The sequence below is a fragment of the Takifugu flavidus genome, chromosome 3, assembly GCF_003711565.1.
Source record: "Takifugu flavidus isolate HTHZ2018 chromosome 3, ASM371156v2, whole genome shotgun sequence".
NCBI classification, from domain to species: Eukaryota; Metazoa; Chordata; class Actinopteri; order Tetraodontiformes; family Tetraodontidae; genus Takifugu; species Takifugu flavidus.
Genome location: NC_079522.1, coordinates 14,320,764 through 14,332,695, shown reverse-complemented (window position 1 = coordinate 14,332,695; position 11,932 = coordinate 14,320,764). Strand labels below are relative to the sequence as shown.

At 44.6% G+C, this 11,932-nt stretch overlaps 2 protein-coding genes and 1 non-coding gene across 6 annotated transcripts in view; 2 read left to right on the top strand and 1 right to left on the bottom strand.

Moving 5' to 3' along the window:
- Positions 1-2,248: 2,248 nt before the first annotated feature.
- On the bottom strand, positions 2,249-2,320 carry trnaq-uug (transfer RNA glutamine (anticodon UUG)). Its single transcript has one exon. It is a non-coding gene; the product is annotated as a tRNA-Gln (tRNA).
- Positions 2,321-2,713: 393 nt separating this feature from the next.
- clic5a (chloride intracellular channel 5a) lies at positions 2,714-6,658 on the top strand. Of its 2 annotated transcripts, none has more exons than XM_057028189.1 (6): positions 2,714-2,978; positions 4,779-4,888; positions 5,006-5,131; positions 5,329-5,435; positions 5,554-5,717; positions 5,969-6,658. In XM_057028189.1, exons 1-6 carry the CDS (start codon positions 2,922-2,924, stop codon positions 6,131-6,133), a joined length of 729 nt encoding a protein of 242 aa, XP_056884169.1. In that variant the 5' UTR covers positions 2,714-2,921; the 3' UTR covers positions 6,134-6,658. The 2 variants fall into 2 exon arrangements, with proteins under 2 accessions (XP_056884169.1, XP_056884170.1); XM_057028190.1 differs by having other exon boundaries at positions 2,899-3,039.
- A 1,127-nt stretch (positions 6,659-7,785) lies between these two features.
- The window catches only part of mgat5 (alpha-1,6-mannosylglycoprotein 6-beta-N-acetylglucosaminyltransferase), a 52,472-nt gene continuing 48,325 nt past the window's right edge, over positions 7,786-11,932 (top strand). For all 3 annotated transcript variants that reach the window (XM_057027269.1, XM_057027268.1, XM_057027267.1), the window contains exon 1: positions 7,786-7,945. The gene's annotated coding sequence lies outside the window, so the exon portion shown is untranslated. The remainder of the gene's footprint in view (positions 7,946-11,932) is intronic.

Genomic DNA, 11,932 nt, shown 5'->3' with positions numbered 1-11,932 from the left:
GCAAAAACACTTTATTCACCATGTCAGGTGTGATATGGGATGCGGTTAGAATAAAATAATTTTATATACACAGGAGCAGTTGCGCAATATCATGTCTGATCAAGCTTTACCCTCTTATTCTTACTACCCTCTTGCTGCCTTTACTGGACATTGTCTGCTGCCCTGCGCTGCTTTCTGACATGGTAGCCATCGCTGTTGATCTGCTGCCCACTGTGACAGGGGCCTGATGAAGATCTTTATCCACATGTGATGGAAACATCAGGGGTCACAAGTCATAAAGATTTATCTGATGTGTATGAGACGATAAACAAGCCAGCACCAAGATCACACATAGGAAGAGAGGCACAGAGCTTCTTCCTCCTCCTCCTCGCAAAAGGAGTGAGACAAGGAGAAGGAGAAGAAATGGGAGGAGAGGTGGTGGACTAACATGAGGAGAGAGAGGGAGAGAAGAAGATTTTATCATACAGCACAGCCACAGATCTGTGGGAGCCTGTAGATCACCAGTAGATTGACTGTTCATTTCTCTGCCGTAAGCTGTCTGCAAAGTCATTCCAGAGCATTTGGCAGTACAGCCAACCAGCCATAGACCACGTGTAGCCACACCAGCCCAGGACCTTCACATCCAAAATCATCTCAGACCAGCCAATAAGGACAGCTGCTGCAAAAATCGGTTTGCAGAACCAAAGAATTTCTGCCCAAACTGTCAGGAACCCCCTCAGGGAAGCTCACCTGAATGCTTGTTGTCATCGTCGGGGCCTTGAGTTCAATGGGATTTGTTCTCATCACCGACTGGCAGGTCTTTTTCACAGATGATTCCCGTTGTTTTCCGTACAGGGGAGATGGCAGGAAACATGTTTGGTGTCGCACAGGTGAAGAAGTCATCCGTCATTGTGGAGCGAGTGGCCCCAAATTCTAACTGAACAAGAGCAACATGTTAAACTAAGGTGCATCCGCTAGCATCACTGATGTCTTTAGAGTCAGTCTGCCTCTTTACAGGGTCACTGTTTGGTGACGTGGTGTGTACCACACTGAACATGGAGCCCTTTCTGCTCGAAGACCATCTCCAGGCAGATTGAGGTTCTTCTGACTACAGTTTCACATAGTTTACAGAAGTTTAAGTTTGCACAGAAGTTTTAAATCCATAGGACTGTAGCCAGCCTCCACGGATGAGGACAGATATAGGAACGGCAACCAAACTGAGAGGATTGCGGTTTTTTCCAGGACCAGAAAGCAGGCAAAAATGCAGAGGGAAAAAGTCCAATAACTAGTCTTTATTAACAAATCAACTTGGCAGTCCTCCTCGCCCGGTCTTCCGGGGCACACAGAGAGCTCCAGAGCAGAGCCAACACAGGAGTCAGGTACCATAGGCTCTCCACTCCAGCAGGGCAGCATGGAGACCAGGGAAACCACCAAAACAACCCTGGTAGACAGGCGCTCCGTCCTTAAATAGGTGGCCTCACGCAGATTGCCGACAGGTGCGCCTACCTGCAGCGCCAGCTGCAGCAAATTATCAGCTCCCCCTCGCCCCCTGCAGGAAAAACCAGGCAATGCATGACCCGTAACCCTTGACCCCAACACAAAAAACCTCCAAAGAAATTAAAGGAGAACTCCAAGGTAAAGGAACATGTGTATCAGACTGCACCCTTGTCATTGTTTGAGCTACAGAGGACTTCATGGCAGAGACTGTTGAAAGCAAATCATAAAACGCGAGACTTCCACCACAGCTAAAAACATCCAATGATGGTGAATAGCATGGAGTACTCTCAAGTGGACTTTTATGAGCCCTGATCTAGTTAAATGAACATCTAAATATAAAACTACTGGGACTGGTTGGCTTGTTCAGTTATTTGAAAGTTGAACAGCCTTTATTGAAGAGGACAACTCAGATCTCACTCTTGAAGTTCCTGCTTGGCAGAGGTCCGTGTTCTCCAAGTGCTTCTTCCCCAGTTGTTATTGCTTTATTAACTGGATAAATTGTTACACACTATATGTGTGTTTAACAGAACTAAACTTTGAGCATCTTTGTCCGTCTACAACTGTCTTTTAAAATCTTCAACCAACTGATTTATGCTATTGGCTAACCCTATTCTGGTTGCTAGCTCAAAAGTCAGTTGCATTTGTAAACTGCTTCAAGTTCTTAAGGATGGTTTATATGTGATGAATCATCTAACAGTGCATAATAAAGAGCCACCAACAGGTGACCAAATGCACAGGTATACATGGTACAAGGAAACGTTACTAAAGGCTGAGGTCCCACCCAGATTTGAACTCGGACCACTGGATTCAAAGTCCAAAGTGCTAACCATTACACCATGAGACCTGGGACAAGTTTAGTATATTCCCATAGAAATGCTGTGTTCACAGGTTCAAAATCAGCACCTCCAGGACCGGAGAGACCCACGAGTGATAAAGAAGTGATGTGACCACCTGCTGAGTCAAAGTCACCTGCTCAGGTTCTCCACCAGGGGTGTGAGATCTGGGCGAGGCACCAAGACTTGGTATCTTTATCTTCTCCTTCTTTTTTTACCTCTTCTTCAGTGAAGAGGAATCCCCCACCCCCCACCCCTACCCCCCGCCCTGAAAGCAGAAGGTTATTTTTTGCCTGACAGTGTTACGCCCCACCACCGAGGCCTCAGCTACAATTGGAACTCTCTCTCTCACACTCTCTCTCTCTCTCTCTCACACACACACACACACGCACACACACACACACACACACACACACACACACACACTCCCTTTCAGGTCGTCATTGGCCCTCAGCTGACTCTGCGACATAGCTGTAATGGGACTGAGCTAGAGATTTCACCGCATGGAGGAATAGGATCTGCTGAAAACTAAAACTCTGACAAACACACGCGCACACACACACACACACACACTTGTGGAGGCAAACAAACAAGAGTTTATTTTCGTCCATCATGACGGATACTGCAGCTGAGGAGGACAAAGATCCTGATATTGAGCTGTTTGTTAAGGTGGGGAGCTGTTTGAGCTGTTTATTTGTTTCCATTTACTCACACATTCAGCCTGGGCCAGGTATATGCTCAAAAGTGTTACACATTCCTGCATGCCGTGTTGTTGTTGTTGTTGTATGTTGATTTTCCGTGCATGAACCTGACACCCACGTGCATATGCAATCTCTCTCTCTCGCTCTCTCTTCCAATGATTTATTAATTGGTGCTCTTTCAGCGTTGACAATGGACTTAAGTCAGTGTGTTGGTATGTTAGCATGGTCGAACCTGGGTGGAAATACTGCTTGTTTTCTGTCCTGTTACTATTGAGTCTGACAGAGTTTGACACATTAATACCAGAACAAAATGCAAGTGTCCCTGTTCTTTATCTCCACACATGATTTAGTGAGTCTATGCGATGGGTATGTGAGAAAATTTACTTTCAATTTCAAGGTAGGTTCAAAAAATATATATCTCAAATTCTTTTGAATGAAATCACAAACATTAAAATCTTTGCAGCTAGAGCTCAAGATTGACAAGCAGTCAGTGCAATCATTTCCCATTGAAGCTGAAACATCTCAGACAACCCCTCAGGTTGCTTGCAACATAGATAATCCAAGGATTAATCACCAGTCAGTAACTTTCAAACGTAACATAACTACATATATAGAAGTACACATGCTCTATGTCTACTTCATTTCAGGCCCTGAGATTCTGTAAAGTGCCTAGAAACAATTTTGATTGTAACAGACACTATGTAAATAAAGATTGATTTGATTTTGGCTCAAATAATAATGGCAAAAGGCTCAATATGTTCTAGCTGATATTTATATTTAAGTGACCATCTATGCATCATCTACTCAATAGCTGTTGAACAATGTACATTGTTAAATAACCTCCTACACTGCAGCAGTGGCAGTAGGGTGGCAGTAGGGTGGCAGTAGGGTGGCAGTAGGGTGACAGTAGGGTGACAGTAGGGTGACAGTAGGGTGGCAGTAGGGTGACAGTAGGGTGGCAGTAGGGTGGCAGTAGCTCAGCCTAGGCTGAGAAGCAGAGGGTTCTTGGTTTGAGGCCCAGTGCAGACAAACCATGGACGGTGCTCTGGTAGTAGGGGGATTTGCCAGAACACCTTTAGAGCACTGATGAGGTACCCTTGAGCAAGGTATCAAACCCACAATTGCTCATAATTGCCCTGAGATGAACTGGCAACTCATCCAGGGGTGGATCCTGCTTATGCCCTTTTATTGCCCTCCCTGTGACCCCAAAAGGGATAAAACGGTTAAGAAGGCAAGATGAGACGAGACTGCATCAGCTTGGCCACACCTGCATGAGGCTGGCTGCTGTGTATACTGATATCTAATAAATGCTACGATAATAAATCCAGATTCACAACTTTAAAGGCAGGTTATTCACAAATGTTTTGACTGACATAATAACCGGACAGCACAGATGTTCCTTTATACGAGTGGCCTCTTATCAGAACCAAAGGTCCACACAGGCAGTGAGGCGGTTAATGGGAGCTGTGTGGATTATTCATGTTGGAGTTTTATTACAGTGTCCCGTTTCAGGCTGTGGATGCACACACACCACACACCACACACACACCACACACACACACCACACACACACACACACACACACACACACACACACATTAATTTTACTCATAGATCAAATGTCAGTGATAAAACCATCTTCAAACTAGCAGGTTTTATGTGAGAATATGATCATTTTAAGAGTGTGTGAGGTTGGAGGAAGGGCCTCTCTGTTGAAGAAGACATTCCTGCTCATCTGAAGGAACGCTGCCATGGTTTGTGCTCACAGGCCGGGAGCGATGGCGAGAGCATCGGAAACTGCCCGTTCTCTCAGCGCCTCTTCATGATCCTCTGGCTCAAGGGAGTGGTCTTCAATGTCACCACTGTAGACCTCAAGAGGTAAAATGTCATATTTCCACATGTTGCTGATGCTGGCTTCTTATACCTGTAGAAAATTAGCAGCAACAGAATTAAATGAGAGGAAAGATTTTTTTTTAAAAAATGTGATTTCTGTAGGAAACCAGCTGATCTTCACAACCTGGCCCCGGGGACTCGCCCTCCATTCCTCACCTTCCAGGGGGAGGTTCTCACTGACGTCAACAAGATAGAAGAGTACCTGGAGGAGATGCTAGCCCCCCCAAAGTAGTAGTACTAATAATAATAACAATAATATTAATCTCAAACTGCTGCACAAACAGTAAACCATAAAAGCAGTCCCAGTATGGTAGAAAAATGAGTTTCTTGTTTGAGTGCCTGTGTGGTCAATTAAGGAAACAAGTTGGGGAACAGGCAACTGAGACTCAGCCGGGCTTCAAACGTGTTAACGCTCCTTCTCTTAGGTACCCCAAACTCGCAGCGAAGTACCGTCAGTCCAACACAGCAGGAAATGACATATTTGCCAAATTTTCCACTTACGTTAAAAACACCAGACCCGACAAACACCGAAGTGAGCTCACTGTATGTTTATTTGGCCATCTGGTAAAGCCTGCCGTGTGATCCAGACACCTTGAGTGTGTGTGTGTGTGTGTGTGTGTGTGTGTGTGTGTGTGTGTGTGTGTGTCCAGCTCTGGAGAAAAGTCTTGACAAGGCTCTGGCTCAGCTGGACGACTACCTGACGACCCCACTGCCCGACGAGGCTCAGACTGTGAAATCCACACGCAAATATCTGGATGGCGAGGAGCTGACGCTGGCCGACTGCAATCTTCTGCCCAAATTGCATGTCGTCAAGGTAACCCCTGTTAGGGCAAGAGCAGCTGTGAGTTTAGATATCATGACATGAAGGTTTCTTCACATCCTCAGTGCCAGAACAAGCTCCCCAAGCCAGTATTTCCTGTAGTCTAATGGCATTTTTGATACTTTTAATTTACTTCTAAAGTGTATTGTGATAAAGCGAAATTTAGGCTCGTAATGCAATCATTCCAGTTATAGGGTTTCAAAAGTAATATTATTCTGGCTCTCTCTTGTTTGTTTTTTGAGCAGGTGGTTGCAAAGAAATACAGAAACTACGACATGCCATCAGTCTTCACAGGGCTGTGGCGTTACCTCAGCAACGCCTACAGCAGAGATGAGTTTAGCAGCACCTGCGCGTCCGACCTGGAAATTGAGCTGGCATACAAGGACGTAGCCAAGCGGTTGGGGAAGTGAACTCACCATTACGCCCTGCACGTTTTGGTCTGTGATGAAGATGCGGGATGGAACGAAGAGTCCAAATTCAACCTTGTGTTAATGTAGGAGTGATTTATATAGATTGAAAGATGCGCTTAAAACCTACTGCTGTATTTTACAAGATTGAACGCTTGTTGTAGCTCAGTACTGAACATTTGTTTTGGCCAAACTAGTTACTTTGTGAAAGTGGTCTCATCTCCAGTAACTGCAGCGTTCTCCTCCTCAGAATGACTGATCAGACCTTTAACTGGTCTGACTGAGCTTTGCTGTTGTCAAAATGTAATTTTAATCCCCAAATTTGTCTTTGCCTTCCCACCTTTATGTCCATACAGAAGATTATGTTGGAGTATATTATCTCTGAAATGCTGCTGTCTTCATGCATGCGGAGCTGTGTGGAGACGATGTCATTGTTTCTGTAATGGAGTGCAGGTCATATCTGGAGATTTTAGTTGGGGACCCACTGTCTGACACATATGAATGATAAATATATTTTCTCAAACACCAGGTTTATTGCACTTTTTCAACCGCTTAGCATACTAATTTTTCTACATACATGTAGAGGCCTCTTTGGTTATTATTATTATTATTATTATATTATTATTATTATTATTATTATTATTAGTAGTAGTAGTAGTAGTAGTAGTAGTAGTAGTAGTAGTAGTAGTAGTAGTAGTATTTTAACCTCTGCCAAGGAGGAATATGTGACAGCCGGGATATGTCTGTCTGTCTGCAAATTAACCTAAAAAGTTGCGCGTTTCAAGGAAATTTTCATTATGTTGATCATAGGCCAACAAACAGCTGATTACATTTTGGTGATGTTCCGGATTCTTTGACTTTTGATAATCTAAAACTCAAATATATTATAGCCTTGTTTCGCTACTGCCTAAATTTAAAGTATGCTACGGAAGTAAGTAACAATATGTGAGGAAATGGCCTGCTTGGCACAGGTCTGTGCCATCCGAGTGAGAAACATGTGTCGCGCAAATGAAAACGATAGTGAAAGATACCGAGAGGTATTTTGCACTGAAAACATAGATTCTTAGTTCATACCAACACATTCGAATTTGATGTGTTTTTTTCATAAATCAAATGGCAATAATATAGGCTGGATTGTCTTTATGTGTGGTTATTTATACATAATATATGCAGAATAATAGGCAGAGCTGGGGCTGTAGCGCCTCTGAGCCAACAGATGGCAGAAAACACAAAGTATTCGTTGGTCAAAGGGCCGTGGAACACATTTAGGGACCGTCCACTTTTATGTCACATTATATTCACATTATATTTCTTATTTTCATTATTGTAGCCTCGTTTTTAGCCTTGTGTCCCTAGATCAATTTTATACTTTCACCCAAGACAGCACTGCACCTTTTATTTTTCCATTTGTTTTCATCCATGTTATGTAGCCCACTTGTTCGTGCATCCCAGCTTTCCATTCAGTAGCCTACACTAATAAATTACAATTGACATCTTTACCCGCGTAAATTACAAATGGGAATGTTAGTGTCGATTTAAAAATCCATTGGATATCATCAAAAAAATTTGCAATGTAGCTGCGATTCGTCCCAAATTCCCGCGTTATCGTTGAATTCTCAGACGGTCGCCTGACGTTTTCAGCGCGGTTTCGAACACACACCCGGTCCCTGAGGCGACGCGTCGTAACGGAGGGCAGAGCTCTGCGCTGGGGCTCCTGCTCACTATCTTATCTCCCAGGCTGCGCTCCGGGTCGACAAGCCCTCACTTCGCCCGGCGTTCGAGTCCGAATTCTTGCCAGATTCGCTCCCAGACAAGGTAAGCCACCACCCCGGTCAGCGCGCCAGCGAAGGAGCCCGTTTCGGGGAGCCGCGCTGGGCGAATCGGCGCAGTGTTTAGCCGTGTGCTGCTCGGCAGTGGGCGACTTGTCATTGCGGCGCTCTGTGCTGTGTTGCGGAGTGTGCGGTGGTCATCGCAGGCAGCTAGCCGTTTCACCAGAGCCCTCCAAACAATCCGAATGTAGCAGATGCGTAGCAGCTTCCGTAAAAAGCTAACGTTGCAGCTAGCTGGCGTGCGTGGACCAGCCACTTGCGAGAACGTTCACCGCCGCAGCGGACAAGGGGGTCCCATTGTCCGCGCCAGCTTCAGCTTTCCTACCTAAAAGAAGTGATAGCATCAGGGGCAATAACGCAGAGTGTAGACGGAGGTGTGCGGGAGCACGTTTCTAACAGGTTGTAATTCTCAGAGCCAGGCAGCAGCCAAACTGGCCAAATGCTCAGTCTCGCTGCTGTTGTGCTGCTTTTCTTTGAATCTTTGCTCGGGATTGCGCTGGTCGGACAGCACTGTCAGAAGAAAGGTGTTTCCGCATGAAGGACCTGCAGAACCGGAACACATGGAGACAGCGGAACGAGTCTGCTCCTTGTGAACTTTCTGATACATACTAGACAATCTTTTGTTATAATCCGTTACACTTTAACCATTCTATTCAATCAACCTTTTATCCAGGCCGGTTTTGGGCACTTGCAGACAGACCATAACCTGCTGGGGTACCTTTTATGCACTCTCCCCTCCTCTCTCTCTATATGTATATATGAGGTTGATTTAACCTTTCTGTTCAGTCTGTTTACTTTCTCCATAACCTACCTCTCAGTCCTTGCATTTCCAGGCACTTCATTCAGCTCTTGTTTTGACCGTAATCAGACCGTCAAGCTGCCAAAAGAAAGAAGTTTGAAACACTAACAATGGTTCCTGTATTGTGTTTCTGTGCATGCACCACATCAGTTACCAATTAACTCTTGTCCTCTTATTGCATCGTTACATACCTTCCGTGCACTTCCTGATTTTCAATAATGCAGAGAAATTCACCCTGATCATCATTTGAGTTGAGCTTTTTTCTGTCTACACTTTGATAAGGGTGGTGGGGGGTAGTAAATTAGGATAATCTTGTGATCTGGAACTGCATATACAAAAGGTTTAGTTTAAAAAACTACCTCAATAAACTTTTTTCTAAAGCGGTACGAGCCTGTAAAACCTTTTACTCCATCCATGAATATGCTTCTAGAAACACTTTACTGTGGTAGATACATGTTTGTCAGTTGTTTAGAGGCAACATTTTGCTTTATAACATGTGTAAACAGTCACTAACGGTGACATAATGACTCCGAGAGGCTGGCTTGTGCTCGTGCTCGTGCGTGGATTAGGTTAGGAGTCAGTGCAGGAGCACTTACCTCACCATTCAGTCCAGTCAGCACCAGCAGCAGTCCTGTGTAATCAGGTTACAGCATGCTGATATGATTATTTGAGATGTGTCTCATCTCATTATCATGTGAGGTCTGATTGTGTGCTTTCAACAAACGGTTTGACGTCTTAATTGTGCTCAAAGATGCTTCTGATCCATGTGAGTCCAGGACAAATTTCTCCACATGGACGGATCAGGTCATATTATTTCAGAGCATTTCATATTATTCAGAGTGACCCTGCAACCCCCCCCCCCTTCCCCCACCCCCACCCCCGCCTATTCTGGGCTGTGCAGAGCTGAGCAGTGACCATCCTGAGTTGAGCCAGCAACTGCCCGTGGGTTTATAAAGAGCTCTTTCTGCCTCCTTTTTCTGCTGGAGCCCTCGGGATTATAAATCCTGAGGAAAAAGAGCTTTGCCTCGGTGGCATGCTTCACTGGCAAGAAATCGTTGAAGTGTGTGTGCGTGTGTGTGTGTGCGTGCGTGCGTGTGTGTGTGTGTGTCTATGAGTGGATGGATGAGGGAGGAAGGACTGAAGACAGAGGGACCAGGGAGGACCGGGCTGTGGTGATGGATGCCGTGCAGGGAAGTGGAACTCTTGGCCCCTCTCTGATTAAAGGGCCCCTGTTCAGTTAGCACAAACACTCACACATTTAATGCACCTGTCCTCCCATGCTTGACTCGCAGTTATAAAATCACCTTTTTGGAACAAGCCCTGTGCCAAGTTTGTAGCAAAGCTCCACTGCACAGTGTGCAATTTAGACTTCGCAGCGGTCATTTTTCTGCACTTTGGAGAGGTTTAATGTTAGTCCTGAAGCAAGTCCTTCAGCGAAGCTCTGTGTGAGGCCAGGATGATGAATTAAACTGCAGTAATGAAATGGCGAGTTTGTAAGGATGTTTTTGTGCAACTTGCACATAAGATTGTGTATTTTGGGTGCATTTAATAAATGGTTTGCAGTAGTAAACATGTTATAATGCTCATTTATTTGAATCCAGAATTAATTATAACCTGTTTATAACTTTACTCGTATGTTGCCACATTGCTTTTTATGTTTGCTGAGCCAGGGATTTGTGTTCTCTAAAATCCAAGTAGCTGTATAAGAACGGGTGAGTCATGTGGGGTGAATGCCAGCCAGAATGCTAGCCACTCCTGCCTGCTCTTTAAGCATTTTTAGAGGATTTGGATTGCATAAAGCCACCACAATCAAAAGTAGGATTAGTTGTTATTGGTGCTTAGTGCAGAGGTGCCTTTCATATCACTTTAACAACTTTTTAAATTTTTTATTCTTCAAATCACAATTGGGTTTGTGCAGCTTTAACTTCAAGGCCAACTTGGGTGATCATGGCAGCAGATCTTGTTTTTAATGGAAACAGGAAAAGGGAAGTGCCATATTTACCCTCTGAAGATCTTGTCCTGTTCTTACTCACACTTGTCACAGCACTTTTAGCGTGCAGCTTGTGTTCACGCTACAGTGGTCCTGGTGTCAGGACCTGGCGGCATGCACCTCAAAATGTAGCACTTCTTTCATTTGTAATAAGGCATATTTAGAACTTGGGTGTTGTTGAATGGGAAATCTTTCAGTTGCTATTACAAGGCTTGTCCTCAAACTCTGGAGTGAATAATTAACTATGTCAGGGAAAACAGGGCTGTTCTTTTGCAACGTCTCCCTCCTTGATCGATCATCAGCTTTTTTTCTCCCTCTTCCTTGAGCCAAAGGCTACCTTACTACAGTTCTTGCTGACACGTTGATAAGTTTGTGCCTAATAAACAGTATAGGCTCCTGAGCTTAAGCTATATCTTCTCAAAGTGCCAACTGAAGGACCAAACTGAGATGTTGGCTGTCAACCCTCTGTCTTTTATCGGGGTGGTGCATTGCTGACAGTCACAGAAACTTGAGATTTAGATTTCACTAACTTTCTTTAGTCGTAACAAAACATTTGACAGCCTTTTTGAAAAACTGGAGTTTGCACAATGCACTTCACTTTTGAACACTGACTGGCTTCCCTGTGCATTTGGTCGAGGGAGCTCCTGTGCTGTGCAATCTTCTCTGTTCAGTTTGATCTGTCAAGAATGGACGCCACCCGCCTCCCAGTGATAAAATGGAGTGTACTGTACATTGGATGGCTCTGGCTACTGTTGCTCCGATGCAGCTAATGGGTTGCAAGAGCACGTTCAACAGTATACACTTCAGCTGTTTGACTTTGAGTCGTTTTATTCAAAAGTGATGACACATTTCTATTTTAAACCCCAAAAGGGTCAAGAATGGTCACTAGTCCTGAATTTGGATCCACACTGGTGGGCTGCGGCAGCACCCGCTTCTCTGGAGGGGCTAATGAATAATTAAGAGGCGGAGCTTATGTAAAGAAGCTATTAAGATGCAGAGTCACACTGGTCTCCATGGTAGCAGGGTCATAATACCAGGACCAAGGCTCCATTGGCTTGGCAACATGGGAACAAACACAGGGTCAGTTTAGATGAGGATGAGGAACTTTCAAGGCTCACAATTTTTAAAAACAAAAATATTGTTAAACAACATAACGAGCGTTAGAATATCTCTGCCAAATAGAC

Excerpts from the sequence above, each read along its gene's own strand:
- clic5a (XM_057028189.1), top strand. The coding sequence starts at position 2,922 with ATGACGGATACTGCAGCTGAGGAGGACAAAGATCCTGATATTGAGCTG. Across the intron at positions 5,436-5,553 it reads CAGACCCGACAAACACCGAA|CTCTGGAGAAAAGTCTTGAC; the intron begins GTGAGCTCACTG and ends GTGTGTGTCCAG. Across the intron at positions 5,718-5,968 it reads CCAAATTGCATGTCGTCAAG|GTGGTTGCAAAGAAATACAG; the intron begins GTAACCCCTGTT and ends TTTTTTGAGCAG.